The sequence below is a fragment of the Mus musculus genome, chromosome 7 (assembly GCF_000001635.26).
Source record: "Mus musculus strain C57BL/6J chromosome 7, GRCm38.p6 C57BL/6J".
NCBI lineage: Eukaryota > Metazoa > Chordata > Mammalia > Rodentia > Muridae > Mus > Mus musculus.
Genome location: NC_000073.6, coordinates 91088151 through 91108374, shown reverse-complemented (window position 1 = coordinate 91108374; position 20224 = coordinate 91088151). Strand labels below are relative to the sequence as shown.

At 37.4% G+C, this 20224-nt stretch overlaps 1 protein-coding gene across 12 annotated transcripts in view; it reads right to left on the bottom strand.

The window, feature by feature from the left end:
* Positions 1-20224, bottom strand: part of Dlg2 (discs large MAGUK scaffold protein 2) — a 1973059-nt gene that overhangs the window by 1340872 nt on the left and 611963 nt on the right. Inside the window, exon 1 of one of the 12 annotated variants that reach the window (XM_006507784.4) lies at positions 17327-19373. The exons of 9 other annotated variants lie outside the window; for them this stretch is intronic. In XM_006507784.4, the coding sequence (XP_006507847.1) occupies positions 17327-17368 (42 nt within the window). In that variant the 5' untranslated portion in view covers positions 17369-19373. Of the gene's footprint in view, positions 1-17326; positions 19374-20224 lie in introns of those variants that run through there. 2 more of the 12 variants (XM_006507783.4, NM_011807.3) reach the window with 2 other exon arrangements.

The window sequence follows — 20224 nt, the reverse complement described above, 5'->3', positions numbered from 1 at the left end:
GCATAGGAGTCCCTTTATTCTTTATAACTCTTATGGTTCACAAGCTTAATAGAGTCATATGGATTTCAAAGACACAGCATGATCTTCATCTCTCAGACATTTGAAAAGTTCCTGTAGTCCTACAATTAAAAGTGAAGCTATGTTAAATCATGTCCTCTTCCTCAGTCATAGTTAAAATTATAATTTCAAATGTGCTAGAGTAAAAGCAGTCATAACACATTGAAAATTTAAGTTTGAATATATTGAAATACAGAGCTAATGAAAACTAAAGGCAAATTCTTCCAACCCCCTCCATTGTAACAAGTAATAAACAACAATCATTGCTATGCTTAATATATGAGGAATTCACATTCACAAATAAGGAAGAGTAAAGCAATGCTTATTTTCTAACAGCATGATATGAATGGCTATTGATAAATGGAGAAACACAGCAAGTTAGGCATCTATACTGTAGATGATAAACACTACACAGTTGAGAAATAGAGGAAGTAAACCAATACTGGAATAATACTGTTCATTTTTATAGATATTTTAAGACTGTGTTTTAGTGTGTTGGTGGTGGTGATAGCAATGATGGTTTTCAGGGGTGTCTAGAGCATGGACATGTATAAAGAGTCCAGGTCTTGACATCAGAAACCCTGATCTATCACTTTCCTTATTTCCCAAAACCGTTGTCTATCACGGAACCCACAGGTAAGTTGGGAAGCTGGCAAGCCTAGAGATCCTCCAGTCTCAGACTTCTCAGAGCTAAACTTACAGGCTTTTCCAAGGCCTCATCCTTATCTGTATTTGGTTGCTGGGGCTTTAATACCAGGTCCTCATGCTGGAACAACAGGGGATCTTTTCCACTTCCAGGTATCACCTTAATAATATTCATAACATGGCCTCCAATTTATTGTTCCTGATCTTCTTTTATAATAAGATCAGATTGCTACATTTCAAATATATATATATTTGTGTGTGTGTGTATTATTATTACTACATATTATTATATATATATGTGTGTGTGTGTGTGTGTGTGTGTGTGTGTATTATATGTATGTATAGTGCTGGAAACACATTTTCTATTTGTTCTTTAATTCTACCAAAAACTATTTTCTCAATTTAATTTCTTCCATTAATCTTTTATTCTTAAAGACAAGGTAAATAAACAATTTTAAGAGGTCATTGTAAAAATTTAATAAAGAACTAATTCTACAAAAAAGGCAAGTAAAATAAATAGTTTATGTAAATAACTAAACAAGACTATACTTTTTATGGATTCTGTGGACTCATTCCTCATCTGAACACACTACATTCACTTGCACTTACAAAGAAAGGAGAAAGGAAGAAGGAAGGAAGGAGGGAGGGAGGGAGGGAGGGAGGGAGGGAGGGAGGGAAGAAAGGGAGGGAGGGAGGGAGGAAGGAAGGAAGGAAGGAAGGAAGGAAGGAAGGAAGGAAGGAAGGAAGGAAGGAAGGAAATTAATGAGTGCTTGATGTGCATGGAACTCTGTCATGCAGTTCTAAAATCTCCATACTGAGCTGAGATCCAAATGGACTATGGACTCTGAGTATTATACACTGGCATGCCTGCTTCAGTGAATCACAAGCAGCAGACTATTTTATTTTGAAGCATGTGGTTTTGTATAAACTGTCACACACATGGATGTTTGATGTCAAAGTGCTTGTTCTGTGAACTCAACCTGAGGCACATCAGGTTTACCAACAGTAAATATTTGTTGAACTGTTATTGTTAATGCTCTCACAGACTCCCTTTCATCCTACTTTTTAGTTTGTTCATGCTATTGACTTTCACAATTGGTTTAATAACTTGCCCTCCTACATATAGTGTAATTATAGTTGTATATCTGTTAACTATGTCATTTCTTTGAGCATAGCCATAGGTCATAGATGATACATAGACAGATAAATAGATCAATTGATAGAAATAGATGGTAGACAGATATATGGATGATAGATAGATGATAGAAGATAGATATATGAGATGGATAGATAGATAAATGACAGATAGATAATAGATGATATGTAAACTTTTCTTGAGCTAGAAATACCACTTCTCACAGTTAGTCATATGTTGATTATGCTTCATCAAAGGACCCTATCTATATAAATAAAGTTGGACTTGTCAGTCAAGACATACTGAGTAGGCCTTAAGAAGCCATGATTCATACAATCTCATTTCCATGGTGATTGCCTTAAATACCATATCTTCAGTCAGCACTTAGTCTCCCTTGGAAATAAATTGAGCTTTGCAGTCCCTTTCAGGTTTAAAAAGGCACTTCAGAAGTCTGTGCTAGGAAGTGCAAATGTGCTGCCTTCTTTTTGGTCCTTTGGCTTTTTCAAGGTGGGATTTAGATATGGCCCCATTTCCCCAGAAAATTGATTATGAATCCCATACCTACTGTCAACCAAATTTTAGCTCTAAAGATGGACAACAGTTTCAAGATGGGGAGAGTCAATGTTCTGACTTCCCTTGATTCAGATGTAGATGTGTAATAGAGAAGACAATTTGAAGAATTAAAGTCCTGATTATTGCTATGTGGCCTGGTTTGTTCCATTTGGTTTCACTGCTCATTCTTTTTATCCTAAGATGAAGAAATGAGTTCTATTGTGTCGCATGACTAATACATTCACAAAACTGATGTGAGAAGACTTTTAACTTCACATAATGGATGTTTGCTTTTTTATTGCTTCCATTATTTGGACATCAGCTATGTGTGAGCCACAGAAACAGGTATTGCTTTTATTTGAACTCATTTTTAAGGGCTGAGACAATGAAATTAAGAGGCATTATGTCACTGCTTATAAATTCTTTACCCATCACTAAAACCAAACTTCATATGGAATGAGAAGCTGGTGCTAATTTTGTAATACTACATGATGCTTTGAAAGTATGAGGAATTGTGGCTTACTTTTGTATCACAAAGCAATTTTGAGGATCTTGGATTCTCTCATTATTTCCATCAAGGTTCACAAACGTGTAGGTCTAGGAAGGAGGTTTCCCCCATGATCTCTTCTAGCCTAGCCTCAGTGACATTGCTTATGTTTGTAACTTTGAGATTTCCAGAAGCTGTTCTGCACACACACACATGAACATGCATACAATGTCTATCATTGATGCGGTCTCCATTATGAAGAATACATCCTTATGATGGGTTTGGCAATGTTAGCACTCATGAGTCTTATAACAAAACCATAGTAAAATGTCAATACCCACTGTCCCTAATCCTTTCCAAATACCTTTGTTTCCTTTTTCCACCAACTTTATATATCCAGCTGGGTTTGCATTAAGGAGCCAGTATCCTTATGATGATGGGTTTGCAATATTAGCACTCATGAATCTTACAAGAAAGCCTATCTATGTAGTGGAACTAATGTTCCACATCACAACTGAGGAAACTAAATAACTTAGGCTCATGTGTACAATAGGAGGTAGAAAAGAAAGTCAAACTTAGGTCATCAAGACTTCAGTGGAGTGGTTGCTAGATATAACCCTGCTTCATGAAACTTCAGAGCGATCATCATTTAAACACTCCACAAACTCATATCCTCTTCTGATCTTTGAGACACTGCTACAGGTATCACATTAAAAAGCTTGGGTTAACTCTTTCCCCAGAAGAATTTGAAGTCTCTTTCAATTCTTTCCCTACCACAAACCCCTAACCTTTTTCTTCTAGCAGAATTGAGTCGAACCTTGTGAGGGTAAACAGCCATCCTCACATATTTTTTGTATCATCAATGATTTTATGTGATCTCTGATGAGAGGGAGAGGGGAGGGGCTGTGCACAGCAGTGTGTTGAGAACTAGAAGATCTAGAACTGCCATCTTTCTATGACTTTGGGAATATGGGGTTTGTTCTTTCAAAATGCAGTTTTATAGTATGTTAAGTAAAAAGAGTAATAGTCACATGCCAAGGTTGTTGTAAGAACTATGTATAATGTATTACATGTGCAGAAATGGCCACTTTTCTCTTGTGTTTGTTCTGTCATCTATGGCTCCACAGTATGTGACTGCTCTCCTGACATATTACCAGGAATAGTAGATGTTTATTTCAATAAATCCCCTTCAAAACTATACAGGAGATCAGAGACTCTGGGTTTCATTCCCCTCAGCCTACTCAAAAGAACTGCAGTAAGCAAGATAGATTATTTTATAGGTTTTTTTTTTTTCCTTTTGGAGGAAAAATTAAGACTCTGCTCAAAATATTTTGCCCAAGATAATTCTAGGAGATTTTGTGTCACTGGTCAGTCACTCTTCCTAGTCAAGTAAAGCCCTATACCCTGCCTCTGGTCATTTCTGTTTTATAGTCAGTGCAAACTGTGGCACACCAGGAAACTTGGCCTTGTTTAGCCCTGAAGGAGAAGATAATGAGAGAAGAGGTGAGAATCACCTCGCTCTGCAAAAATCAATGTTATTGATTGGTGAATTGAAGGTAACTGGAAACAGCTTGCTAGATGTAGTAGACAAAAATGAAGGGAAGGAGATGGGCAGAGGATCTCCATAATGAAAATGAATAGACTGTTCTGAGAACAATGATCATTAGGAATTAATAGTCCTGCATCATTGATGCCCACCCCTACCCAGCATCCACAGTTCCAGTCATTTTGTTAATCTTTGGACTTGTTTATCTGAACCACAACAGTGTTGCAGGCCTAAGAGAGAGGGAACGGGCTTTCTACTATACTCACAGACCTTCAGTTTTTCATCAAATTATTTTGGATTTTTCTTATCTATTTGCATAAGCTGTTTTTTGTTGTTGTTGTTGTTGTTGTTTGTTTTTTATTTTTTGTTTTCCTGATCTAGTCAATTACCTTTCAAAAGTACTAGATTTTCCTGAGACAAATAGTGCTTAGGCTTCAAATTTGAATCAAATCCAGTAACTCATTTCTCATTATTTGTAGACACAGATGTAATTTATTATTAAGGTTTATCTCTGAGAAAGAAAATAGTGTTTAGTATGAGATACTCAGCCTTTACATCTTGAAAGATATCAACTGATGACAATATGGAATTTTCATTCTAATAAAGAAACAGCCATGGATATCCCCCACAATAGATATTTATGATGTTGCACTAGAAACACAAACTGATAAAATGTTAAAACAAAGAACTTTCTTAAGTCAAGAAATTAACAAGTCTTTGTGACCCTGAGTCATATAGGGGGAAAGTAAACCTATTTACTGCATTGAAATATCTGACTGAACAATAACAATTAGAGAAGATAATGTAATAGTATTTTACAATGTTCTAGAATATACAAAGTAATGTCACACATGTTATCTTGCTTATACTTTTTACTGAAAATAGATTTTTTTCACACAGTATGTTCTGACTATGGTTTCCTTTTCCCCAACTCTTCCCCTCTTCAACACCCAAAGAAATCCATGGAACCAATTTAATGTTATTTTGAGGCATCTTTCATGTAGAAAATGATAACATGGGTCTTTTCTAGGTTATAAAATTAATATTTATTTTTTAAAAGTAAAATTAAAATCCTAGATGTTATGTTTTGTTTTAGTTCATAATCATATTATTTATTTATAAATCTAGCAAGAATTTAGGGTTATCATTACAATTTTTATAACTTAATTAAATCCCTTTACATTTTAACCTTAATTTTACTTGTAAACTTTACATGTTTAAATATTTTATCTAATAAGCAAAACTTCCAAAGTACTTAAATTACTTATATCTAATTATAAGTATTAAAATATGTGCTTTAAAATTTTCCATATATTACAACACAATTTGTAAGTGGAGTGTTTTAAAAAATATTTTTAATAAGTTAAAAAATCAATTTCACACATAACCTAATAGATGTTTTAAATTAGAAATTTTTTCATAAAATACAAATATATGCATTATCAAATATACATAATTAGCTAACACAAAATAGTAATAAAAGGATTGGATGTCTTTTTTACTTTTGAATTAATTAAATCTTCTCACATTCCTGGACTTCTTCCTACAGAAAAACAAAACAAAACAAAACAAAACAAAACAAAACAAAACCAACAAACAAAAAAAAAACATGTGGCTGATTTTGTGATTGGAACCCAAAGTACTCATTAGTACTTTCTTCTTACCAGCCTGAGGCTGTGTATTGGTAGAGCTTTAAGTTAGAAGATGGATATCTCCTGATACCAAGGGTCATCCCTCAAATTTCCTTTCACTGTAAGACTAAACCATCACATTGTAGTTACCACCTCAAATTTTACAAAGGAGTTGTATCATAGCCAAACTTCATAGGATTTCAGGTGTGCTGTAAGAAAACTCTCAGCTACACAACTAAGTGTATAATGTCCACTGAGGTTAAAATCAATTCACACTACTTCAGTTGGCAATTCACCGCCTCCTTTGAAGTATGTTAGCATCCTCTAAGTGGCTGTTACATTATCTGTGAGCCTTTGCCTGTCGATAGCCTGGCTCTTGGTGTGAGACAAATGTTTGCTGTTATCTTCTCTACCATACTGTCTAGAACCTAAACAGAAGCTGTCTTATTATCTAAAGGACCACAGAGGAGTCACTAAATGGAAAAATGTGTTTCCTACTTGGGTCTCCTACCCCAAATCCCATTCTTTCATCGCTATAAGCAGAGCAGGACATGGACGGGTTCTAGCATGGCACAGGGGCCTGCCAGGGTAGAATAATGGTTGTAAGAATGAAGAACTTGATTAGTCTTAGGTGTAGAACATCCATGAGCAAGGAAATGTATGACCAGTTTACATCTGACTTTGAAGAAAAGTAAGTTTGATGCTACTATGGGCAGGTTAAACTTGAAGAGGTTACAGGAAAGCAAGTTGGGATGTTCCTGTGGCAAAAAGATGGGGAGAGAGCCTGTGTGGATGAAAGGAGAAGTAGAAAATGCAGAAGGAGTCATTCAGAACCAAGACAGAGATAGGCTGAACAGCATTTATGGATTTACTAGATTCCACAGGGGCTGCAGAGTAAAAATGATTGCAGTGTTTCCACTCTAAATGCCCAGGAGAATACTAATAATAAGCAGGTTGTCTGGCTGGATTCTGTTAAAAGGACCTTTAAAATACCACTGTGAAGCATGTTATTTGGCTCTGGTGGGTGTAACAACTGCATTAGAGACTAGCTAGTGACATACTTGCATTAGGCCTAGAGTTTCTCCTTGTGTAAAGTACAATGGCAATGATCCCTTTGAAAGCCAGATTCACCATATATATATTTTTTTTTCCAAAGTACATCTCATTTCAAAGTGATTCCAAGGTTACACTTGAAAGCCTTCTATCCTCTGCAAAAGTTAATGGTCTGAGAAAAACAATGCTCTCAGTGCCTGCCTACCTGGGTTTATTTACTTTGAAAAGGAAACAGAAAAAGCATGCCTGTTCCGCAAACTATTCAGACAATGCTTAAGCATCATTGTTAGTGACATAAAAATGTTCTTGATATGTTATAACAAAATCAAAAACTACTGGTAGAGTCATCCTAAACACAGCACACATGTATACACTCACACATATCAAATGGCAATGAAAGGGACTTTGCTCTGAATAGCAAGGTTATAAGAAGAAGAATTTTTTCGGGGAATTTTCTATGCTTTATATAATGTCACTAATGAGCAAATATTCTTTCACAGTCTAATAAAAGTTAAGAAATACCAAGTATACTGACCTATTTAAAATTGCTCCCTTATAGGGAGGTGGTAGCACCTCCTTTAATCCCAGAACTCAGGAGGCAGAGACAGGCAGATGGCTGAGGGTTTGAGGTTAGCCTAGTCTACAGAGCGAGTTCTCAGACAGCACTACACAATAGAATCCATTTCTTGAAATCCAAAAACAAACAAACAAACAAACAACAAATAAATTTTCAAACATAAAAATAAAACTGATAACTCAGTTTAATTTTTAAATGAGTATGAAGTTCTGTTTCTAAAAGATCCATCGACTAAACACTCAGCGCAAGTGTAGTGCATGTGCATGAAGGTCTTTTGTTAAGCTACCACAGATTCAGGATCTGTGACAGAAGGCTGCCTTTCTCTCGCCCAAGTGTACTACATACCCCATGGCTTCAGGTACCCTTTTTCTTTCACTCTAGGTACACTCTTGCAAATATACTGGGTAACTTGTAAAAAATCACTGTTTTTAAAATAGCGAAACATAGGTCTATGCATGATCATGTTTGCCTTGCTTCCATTCCAAAGAAAGCTGCTTCCTCTGTTTACTTTAAATTCTGTTTTTGTTTTAAATCATCAGTGTCAAAACAGGAATCAAGATTTAACTCCTGGCACATTTTTTTTAGGAACAGATGCTCTCAAGCTCAAGTGTCTTTGTGTTGCTGGTCATCTTTCACTTTTCCATTCTTAAGAGGCAGGTTCCCCAAGCCACAGTACAATGTGGGTTTATCCTGGCAGGTTTTCTTCATTTCTTTATTACACTAGTAATAAGTCTAGGCATTGGTAAATAAACCTGTTCCCAGGCTTTTTCTTTTCTTTCTTTTTCTTTTTTTGTTTTTAACACATCAACTGATTATTAAGTCTTTTAAGTATAAGCACCCCTTCGTTCCCCTAGATCCAAGTGAGGGTGTAGGTTATCTGACCTATAAGGATTTTCAAAGACTTTGGCTAATGGGAAAAAAATGGGAAAAAAAATAGAGGAAAAGGAACTCTGTATAAATAAAAGTATCACAAGCCAGAGAAGGGACCAGTGTCACCATAACTAAAATCAATATAAATCCCCTTGGAGAAAAGAATCAAAAGTCAAAGAGTAGCCACTGGATTCACATGTCAAAGGACTGGTCAAGCTTAGGAAAGGAGGCCTTTCAGGCACTGTCCTGCCCACTGGTTCCTGAGCAGAGGAATTGTTTCAGTATTTGGAGCTCCTGCTTGTGAGGGTCAGGGAAGTGTAATCCCCATATGGCTAAGTCCCTCCCGTGGTAAAAAAATAAAAAATAAAATAAAATAAATTTAAAATAAAGGTTTTACTAACAAACTTTCCTTAAGATTTCCGTGGCAATGAAATGATTGCTGTCCACAATACCTCCTGCATTATGAATACTCACCAAATATTAACTAGTCTTTTAAGTGTACTGAATATAGATCGTTAAGCTAAACTTCAAGGCCTGAAATCTTGAAGGTCAGTACTGAATTCCTAGATAAATAGAACAAATATGTCTATTAGGACACGGACAAGGACCAGGTTACCTGGTGAGCTACCCTGTGTTCACTCTGCATACATTGCCTCCAGTTGGCTGACTGGTGAAATTCATCATCTTTTCATTTTCACACCCTTAACTGAGATTTATGCTTCAGAAAACAAGGAATATGTCTTGCAAATCGTGAGCTATGATCCATCCTGCTTGTCTAACACATTAAGAAAGGTAAATGAAGGAATTTGTTCTTAAAAAGTCAGTGTGAATTGCATGTCTGCAACTATGTCTGATTATAATGCTTCTAGTTTATCTTGAGCAACATTAAAATCAAATAAACCTTTAAAATTAAAAAATAAAACAGACAGCATCCGTATGCATACTTTTTGGTAAAGGTGAGTGCTGCTTTCTAAAACTGAGGTTAAGTTCCAATCCCAAGGTGGCTGTGGTAGCCCCTTCCTGTACTCTCGGGACCTGAGACACTGAGGCAGAGAGACTGCCATCAATTTAAGGACAGCCTAAGTCATATGGTGAGTTCCATGCCAGCTTCTGCAAAAGTGTGAAAACTCATCTCACAAACAAGAATTATAATTTTAAATTTTTCATACCATGTATTACTGTGAAAATTTTGGGAAATGTATGGGTCTAGTCCTCGGGGAACTACTAATCATTTTTTTTTCCCAAAACATTTGTTAACCTGTTCCTTTGATTCTGGACACACAGAAAACATCTCCCAAGTTTCTGTGGTTGTTCATTCTGAGATAAGACCTTGCTATGTAACTCAGACTGACACTCAGAATCATCATGCCTCATACCTCATCCCCTCTAGTTCAAGATTACAGACATGTGCTATCATGATGGTAAGCTTGTCCTAGGAGTTACTTAGTGACACTTCTAAATTCGAAAGATGTGTCCTTACAGAGTCTATTGCTGAATGAATACTATTGTCATTACAGAGACATTGATTTTTTTCTAGTGGACAAAAAACCAACTCATTGAGTAAAGAATCTATTCCCCTTGTACCTCTGTTCCTATTTGATACCACACTAAAGACGTATTCTACACGATGGGTTCTGTAATGTGAATGGATAGCATTCCCTTGCCATCCCTCATCTAGAAAATATTCATTCATTAATTGTCAGGTGAGGTTATATAGACAAGAGGTGGCATGGTTCTTGCTCTAAAGTAACTCACAGCAGACTTAGGCAGGAGCTTGGAAGACATTCTCCTATGTTTGAACCTAAATGCAAAATTAAGCCTTGACTATATGAATGACCTAAGTATTAGGTAATCTAACTTACTAAAGGTTTAGAGGATTTAAAAGCATAGAAACTTCAAAGGTTTGTTTCCCCCAAATTAATTTTCTACAGATCTAAGGAACACACCTCAAATCTCCTGATACACGCCTGTCCTCTGGATTATCATTGGGACCTTTAAGTCGGCACTTTATTATGAGAATTCTTGTGTGAAAGCATATGTTCCACACAGTAGCCTTGGTGGCCAGGTTTGAACATTGTCAAATGACTTAATTCTTAAATCTTCCACTGAAAACCACTGGTTCCCATTTGCCTGACAGAAGCCTAATTTGTTCACTGGACATACCCTTGACATTTTTCTTCCTGGCCACTATGGACACACACACACACACATATACACACACACTCACATATGTGGGTCCACCTTTCATAGTTACCTTTCTTAAGGCTATCACCAGAAGCTACACTGAACATATGCCTCCAATTTCCTTCCCATTTTCCCCTTCTCAGTAGTTTTCATTATACTGCATTATTTTACTTAACAGTTTTATTTCCTACTTGCTGTACTGACATGCAAATTCCAAGGGAAGGGATTATTGTCTGGCTCATATTCTGCCCCTTGTTTCTAACACCTATTTCAGAGCATGAACCATAACAGATGTTTACTAAATAATGCTTGTTAAATAAATGAATTGAGGATGGAAACCAATACCTGATGTTTGGCCCTAGTTGTCATTTATTCAAAAGAACCCTAAAGGAATGAAAAATGCCCCCATTTTCACTGTTTATTTTGCTTTGCCAATAGTTGACGTGTCTGGGTCATATTAATTTTTACTGTTCATGCATAACTTAGTATCATAAGGCTGCTATCAGAGTTGATAGTACAGTAGACTTGGATTAGAGCTGGCTTCATTGACAATTAAGAGTTGTAATATTAAGCAAGTTATTTTGTATCCTGAATAAATTTTAGTTAAATAAGAAAAACATAGATAACCTTTATCTATAGAATAATAAGAGTAACATTATAGAGAACACTGTGCAGTTCAAGTACAGTCCATGCGCCTGTCAAAATGTAGCTACTTTTGCTATTCATAATATCCCTTATTCTTTGTTACTTATGATAATTTAAAAATTTCGAGTTGCAGGACTTCATTAGAAGACGTAAATCAACATATCAATATTAAGGAGGTTCATAATGAGACAACTGTAACATAAAAGTCTAGTGAGTTTCTGGTGCATGTTGGCATCATGAAGGTGACAATTATTCAGCTGGAATCTTGACAGGAACCACCTCAGAGTTTGTCATGAGCCATAGTCTCACGACACCTATGAGCCGTAGGTGTTACACAAACTGTCCACGCACTCTGATTCACGATCCTGCAAACCCTGACTACAAAAAAAAAAAAAAAAATAATGTGCTTATTCAGAGCATCGGTGTGTACAATGCATCAGAGGATGTGGCAAAGAGTAGGTGTCAGTAACACAAGATACAGTTTTAAAACCTTTCCCTTTTGAGCGAGTCACCCTACATATCTGAATTCCTGAAGATTTATTTTTTTTTAAAATGAAGACAATAAAATACAGTTCCTGTCTTCAAATGCTTAAAGTCTATTTTGTGGTTGGAAAAAAATTTCAACATTAGCAAAATTAACTAGATGTATAAGATGATATTATAAATTGCATGGCACAATCTAAGATGTGCTGCTGTGGGGGCTGGAGTAATGCCTCAGCAGTAAACAGGACCTTCTATTCTTGCAGAGGGCCAGAGTCTGATGCCCAGCATAAATATCAGGCAGCTCATAAGTGCCTGCAATTTTAGCTCCACAGGATCTGAAGCCTTGATCTGGACTTGATGGACACCATTGCTGACATGTTCACACACACACACACACACACACACACACACACACACACACACACACACACACACGCATGCATGCACACACACATATATACATGTATATACATAATTAAAATAAAATAACTATTTAAAATGTATTGCCATATAAATGAAGAATAAATATGCATTTAGATTTTAAAGGAGAAATCAGGAGAACTGTTATGGATTAGGTTCAACTTCTTAGAGTGTAGATTCCCTTGACAACTTCTAAGAGGAAGGATGGAGTTCAGACAAGGATGGTCACAAGAGAAGGGACCTAATTGAAGGAAAGTGTTTTAGAAAAAGCTTAGAGACAAAAATGGCATGAAATATCACAAAAGGAAAAAATTGGAAGAAATCAGCATGACAAATCTGAGTTCTAGAGTGTTGAGGCAGACATTTCAATAAGTTGTTTTTCAATAAGTGTGAATTATTGATTCCTTCATCTTAGTCTTACAATCTAACTGTATAAATTCGGAAGAGTAAATGACAAGTGAGTGCAGACAGCTTGTGGTGCTCAATAGATTATTTGAATCCAACCTTTTGTAATGTCAAAGCATTCACTATGTGTGTGTGTGTGTGTGTGTGTGTGTGTGTGTGTGTGTGTGTAAGAAGTAAATCAAGAAGAAGCGGAGTGAATAAAAAGAAAAAGTCTTAAGTTTCCACTGATATATTCATTTGCCATGTGTTTGCTGAGTACAAGTTGGTTTTATATGTGCTTAACACATTTAATAACAACCAAGGCCTACAGTTTCAGCTTCTAAATCCAGATTATATTTTAGTGTATGTGTGTGTTCCTTAGTTGTGATGGCAATGGTGATGAGAGAATAAATATTAAATCATAATACATTATTCATTAACCATAGGTTTTTAAAAATTAGGCTTTATTCATGTGATTTTTCTAATAAAAGTCTTAATGTTACTCTATCCATCATGACTTAGTTGACTAAAACTTCTTACATTTATAGCACTTATTGTTTATAGCATTTATTATATAGCACTATGGATCACAGGAATTTTTATAGCAGTTATCTGTCATACATCATTCTTGTGTGTGCACGCACATTAGTGTGCATAAAGGACATGTGGACATACTGCAGAGTATGTGTAAAAGTCACCAGATAACCTCTGGTGTTGATCTTTGTCTTCTACCATGCTTAAAAGGGTCTCTGATTCTTCCATTGTGTAAGTCTGAGTAGCTGGCCTGACAGCTTTCAGCGGTTTTCCTGTCTCAGGGTAAGAGAGGATGATATAACTCTAGTTCTTATACAATTGTTGAGGATTAAAACTCAGGCCCTCACTCTTGTGGTGCTTTTACCCAATGGGACATCTTTCCAGTCAACATCATTCTTATGATAGTTATTATTGTCCCTGTTTACAAATGAATATATAAACTTCACATAGTTTAAGAAATATTCTCAAACTATTCCATGAATGAGAAAGACAGACTCAAATGATGTTTTCTTGGAATCTCCAAAAATCATGTTCTAGAAGCAATTAGTCAATACTGCTTTTCTAAAGTGTTCTTGTGTTACACACAAGGAATTTACAAAATAAAGGAGGAGGATTCTGCCTCTAGGGAGTGTATAGGCATTGGGATTTACAGAAAAGACAGAAGTCAAACTTAAGAGCCTTCAGCCTGACATTGTTCCCTGCACATGTGATAGAACACCTGGATGTTCCTTCTTTGCACATTATGTTCCCTATATGTGATACTGGCCTGACTTGGCACTCCTGTCTTAGAGTGTGTGATCTTGTAGGTGTGTACAGAATCACACTCGTAGCAGTTACACAAACAGGAAAATCCCAATTTGGAGAATATAAGATCATTTAGAAAATGAGTATTTGCATCTTTACTTTCAAAATAGAGCTGTTTTAATAGTCAACATGATGTAGACATCTGATACAACAAACTACCTATGTTGTCTCATCAAAGTGGTACTTTTCATACAACACATGCAATTTAAGATCAAAAGAGGAATTGCAATTCACATAATGATCACAAATACTTCCTTTTGTGTGACAACAATCAAATTAATTTGTTCTAATCATTTTCGATTAAAAAAATGTTAATACAAAATCCAAGCCAGCATGATACCCATCTTTATCACTTCAGCAACTTAAAACTATCAACTACAAATAATACTCTTAATTGGAAGTTTGTTTTCCTTTTCCTTTTGTGTAAAGACCTACTTCAGAAAAGAGATGAAAATATAACATAATTTTCAAAGCTATATTGTGATGGGTGCTCATCATTTCAATTAGCCACTGCTCAGCCTTGAAACAGCCCTTAAGCCATCCACTCCCAACTATTCACAGCTTCCCATAGGTTTCTATGTGTATCACCTACATCCTCCTTCTACCCTCAGCAGGAAGGGTGGCAAATTTCTATTAGCTGTCAAGTTAAGTCAGAGGTGACTTCACAGTGAAATCTCTCTTGGTTGTTCCAGACACAACTGGCTTGTGATATGTTTATTCCATTTTCAATTACATTAATGCCCTTCACCAAAATCCTTTAAAAGTCCTATCAGACTACAAACCACTCATTGGTCTGTTTGCCTGTGTCTTGTCCTAAACTAGAAGTCTTCAACAGCAAAGCAACAATTATTTTCAATTAATATCTACTACTTCAGCCCAGTGCATGAAGCATACCTGTCATTTAAAGGATTAATGAATAATAATTACCCACAAGTTACACTCTAATGTGTAGAAGACTGTGTGAGTGTGTGTGTGTGTGTGTGTGTGTGTGTGTGTGTGTGTGTGTTGTGCATAGTAGCAGTCCAGTTTTAATGTTATTGGATTGATATGTGAAAGCTTTTAAAGTACATTAAAGAACATGATTCCCACCAAATCCTTCTGGCTATAATATTTTTTAAAACATCAAATTTGTCAAATAATCATTTGAGAATAAAAGATGACATTAATATTGTATTTTGCACAGAAAATAAATCTCAGAAAAGATATTTCTAACTACCTTGTTCTGGGTCAGTGCAATAAATATTACATTGAATTTGTCAGACACTATACACCATAACTAAGGCTTTTTTAGAGTCATGCAAATACGTAATGCTAACTATAATGAAATTAAAAATAATTATATTAAGACATAAAAATAAAACTAAGTCTAAAAACACTAGGTAAGAGTTTACTGTACCCAATATGGTGAAAACCAAGGTGAAGACCATTTTTGAAATTCTCACAAACCTTGAAATTTCAGAAGAGAAGGATACAAAATAAACTTATAAATTGTAGAGTACAAAAGCCACTTATAAAAAGTACGTACATAGACCTAAAACTAAAGGTAATTTATTCATAAACAAGCAAGTTCATATACAGTGCAGATATGAATACACACGATCTCTGTTTCTGCTGTGTCAGAAAGTATCAGAATTCAACACAGGTTACTCAAGTTATTAAGGATTTATTATGAAAAGGTCATCCAGGTTCAGGTAAGAAATCATTAGAAAAAGTCTTTCCATATGAGTTGAAGTAAGACAAATTTCAAACTGTCCAGACAGCTGTTAGAAGTTACAGAAGGGAGGGGTTTTCCCAAAGAGGAGATCTGCAGTGTTCTCTCTCTCTCTCTCTCTCTCTCTCTCTCTCTCTCTCTTTTCCAAAATTTAATAATTACTTTTCAAAACAAGTGTTCTTTGATGCGAGTTACCAAGTTTCTTCTGAAGAAAGCACTTTGTTTATTTATGTGTTTATTTATTTTGAAAAAGACGAGAAGACAAGGACTCACCCACTTTACTAAACAAGGAACTAAGCATAAATTGAAATAGAAGGCACTAGAACAACCCACACTCGTGTTTGCGGATACAACTCCACCTCTTAAAACCTGTCAGGAGGTTTCTTACGCCCACCACATTTACCTGGGAGGAAGTGAATTCTTAAAGTAGTAAGAAGTAAAACCTACAGAACTCTGCTTGCTCAAGGCTCTCCAGGCTGCCATGCTGAGAGGTCTGCTCACCGTGGACATATAAATACTACCTGTTTGAAGTTCAAATGTAAAGCGAGGAGGTTTACAAAAGTGAGCAGCCGGGAGCTCTCCAATAAAACTTGTAAACACACAAAATGAAACTTTAGTACCCAGACTCATAAAACACTTCCTCTCCTGAAATAAAAAGGGAAACACTTTACATCGACTTTTAATTTTTCAAAAGTCCTATTTTAGGCTTTAAACTGCCTCTAATTTTTTTTTTCTTTCTCAAAGACAATCACTTCTTTTTGGACCTGCTTCAATTAGAATTACAAACTCAAGCTGGGGTACGGGGGTGGGGGGGGGTGGGGGGGTGGAAATTCACTTAAACTATGCAAGTGGAATCCCACAGCAGCTCTCTCTGGTTCTTCGTGCTGAATGAATAGCGTCAGAGAAACCTTTCAAATAATAACATCCTTGCTCGTGACAAGGGGTAAGTCTCCCAAACTTGAGCTCAACTTTGGAGCCTTATTAGCTCCAGCAAGTGAATGTCAGCGAGGTGACAGCATCCAGGTGGCGGCACCCAAGCAGTCTAACCCGGCAGCCCACCCTGAGCTGAGAAGCTGTGTGGTTAATACCACCAAATTCCCCGATGCTCCTCATCCTCCTCTCAACACACAGGATGCTCGGGTACCCCCACAGATCACATCCTAATTCCACTCCAGCCTCCACATTCAAACCCGGGAGCTCTCAGAACAATGAAGCTGCAGGCACACGTACAGTTCACAGCACTTTCAAAAGGGAAAGACTAAATTCTAATTGACAGCGTGATCCATAGCTTGTTACCTCCTCTGGTTTCTTGTTGCTGGCCTACGGAAATAATCCTCATCTTTTCCTCCCCCCTCTCCACCCTCCAAGTGTGAGCAAGAACCTGAATTACAAACAGTTAAACCTGAAGGTCACTTCACCACAGCGTTCTGACTCGCTCCCCCAGGGAGGCGGCAAGGCAACAATAAAACAAAGCCTTCGCAACCACCTGTAATAATCAGCCTGCTCAGCCGGCCATCCGAAAAGTCCTGGCGCTACACAAGGTAGACATTTTTTTGCAGCTGGTTTAACATGTACATCATGCCCAGTGGCCGTCTCGCTCCCTCTTACCTTTACGTTAGTCCGGAGTGCACAATAACATGCAAAGAACATTGCAGTAAATAAGGGGCATATGGGCCGGTGGTGATCAGCTTCTCAGCACAGCGCAAGCCCCACACACACGATCCTGGGCATGTGCTGCTAAGGAGCATCCGTTCCCTCTGTCAGTTTGAAAATGCATTGATCCCTGTTTCCTCTGACTACAAAACGACATGTCTTGAAGGCACTGAGTGAGAGCTCAGAATCTCTTCATTGGCTATATATAGCATTGTGCCCAGTAATTTCAATTAGCCGAGGATTCAGCATCCGAAAGTTAGAACCTCAGTTGCTTTTCCTTCTAGCATTTTAAATCACTGGGGGAAAAAAAGGAGGGGGGAATGAGCTCACTCAGGAAGGAGGGGGGGGGGGAAAGGTGAAGAATTGAAATTTAACCAATGAGTTACTTATATTTCTGGGGAGCCCGAGTGTTGTCCTATTAGATACTTTACCAGGGGATTGCATCTGGCAGACTGTGGTTGAAGAGGGAACCCTTTTCCCTTTGTAGCCTAACAGCTCTGCACTACATTCCAAGCTTTTCTGATGCAGTATCCTGTTTGGCAAATACTACAAACCACTGCAAGCATGCCTCACTCTTCCATTTCTCTGTGTGGAACAGAGCAGGACCAAAAGGTTCCGTGTCTCATAGAGTCCCCTAAAACCTAAGCTGGGTCCACCAGGGGTGCTCGCCAGCTCCAGGGCAAGGAAGTACCACCTCTTACTGCCCTGTCCTGGGATATCATATCATCAGGTCTGTCTTCCAGGGATATTTAAAGTTGTTAGGCTCTCTAACAAAACCATGCATCTAAATTCTCCAATGCTATGCTTTGTTGATAAACAACTATCAGCGATACAGGATGGGATTGGAACAAAACAGGGGGACAATTCAACCAGCGGGATGAAAAAATGATATAAAATGTTTAGCTGGTCCTGGGAGGTAGAGAGGGAGGAAGGGAGAGAGAGAGAGAGAGAGAGAGAGAGAGAGAGAGAGACTTCTATTCCCATGAATCCACGAGGAGGGGGGATTTTTAATTAACAAACATTTTCAGGTCTTACTGTCTGTTGATATCCTTGACAAGCAACAGATACTGCAAATTAATTGGATTTTTATTCAGCCAAGGCAAGGTTCTAAACTCTTTTTTCCAGCTTCAGGCAGCCCTAATGCTCAGCTAGAATTCTAAAGCTCTCTGGCGAAATGCGAGCAGACATGAACAGTTCTCACTGCAGTAAAAATAGTGGGAGGAAAAAGATTGGTGATGTCTTTGCCACAGCAACAGGGAAGAACCGCATCACTCACAGGGAAAAAGCTGCAGTGACTTTTAGGGTTTTTCTTTAACGTGTTTTGCATAAGCCACCTCCCCTTTGGAGCCTGCAGCAGTGCTGATGCTCTCTGGCAGTCTCTGGGCATCTCTCCTGGGCAGTGAGGTGAGAATGCTTCAGAGGGTAGATGGGAATTCAGAGAGAGGAATTAAAGAGCTAGGTTTTCTACTTCCCTCTTAATGATAAGCGTTCAGAAAGTGTCGTCACTTCTGACTAAATAGCTATTTTGGGTTGTCATTGTTTGTGGCTTTTTTAGGAAGAAGGAAAAGCAACCTTGGCTTAAGCTGGAGATTGTTCAGCAATGAAAGAGAAGGGAGCCACTTAATTTGATTCCCAGCTCTGTCTGTCATAGTAGACTAGGTAATTACAAACTGTAAGTGCTTGTAGCATAACTGTGACTTCCAGGGCAGTTTAAAAAATGGATGCCCAGGTCCTATCACTCCCCAACTTTTATTAATGGCTTCAAAACAGAGCCTGTCATTTCAGTTCATAATGCCTCCCTCTCCAGAGGTCATAGCAGGTTACCTCTCCTGAAGCTCTTCCCAGTAAATGAACACAAACACCGGAAGCTGTGGTAAACACGGGGACGATTTAAAACTGCCTGTCTCCACTAGGGTTCAGAAGATTCTCAGGAAAAAAAAAAATCAACAAATGTACTGTTAAGTAAAATTTTCGCTTGGAATTAGTGTATAAGACACTTTCTTTGTTTTTATTGCTATTTTGATGGTCTCCAGCCTTTTTTTGGTACCCCAATACAGGACGAGACAGGAAGTGTCACAATCTCAGAGATGCACACTGGTAGGAAACAGACCAAAGTGAAGTTGGAAGAACTTAGAGTTTCAGCCAAGCTTTGAAGTGTGTACATTCCAAGGAAGACTATGGCCTTGAAGACCTATTTAAAACTCTCAAGTGGCCTTACCTATCTCACAGAATCCCAGTGCAGAATTGGGCTATAGTCGAAGATCTGCTGTTTAGCTTTAAGAATACAAGGATAATGGCCATTTTCATCATTTTCCTTGTAGGAAATGAAGCGTTAACCTGAATCACAGGGTCCAATAGAAAAGTCATTTATTAATGGGCTAGTAAGATGCCTCTGTGGGTAAATGTGCTTGCAGAAAAGCCTGAGATCCTGAGTTGAATTCCCTAGACCAAGGACAGAAGAGAAACAACTTCTGTAAGTTGTCTCCTAGCCAACAAACACACATACCATAGCATGCCACCCATACCCCAACTCACCCTCACACAGTAAGTCTGATATCAAAAATGTGTTCTCTATTCTTAGTCAAACACTACATTCTAGTAGTATATCCACAATAAGAGCAATATTTACTATTGTAAAAGAAAATTCTAACTGGCTACAGAGTTTTGAAGGGAGTAGAGCAAATCTATATTTCAATACTACAAGTAAGTAATCTCAGAAAAATATCATCCATGTCAAACTGTTGGCCATTTGAAAAACAGAATAATGTGTAGCTCATAATGTGGTTGAGAATATTAAAAATGAATCATGTCAGCAAAAACCTAGTTGAGTCAATTAGTTAAAAAATGAAACTG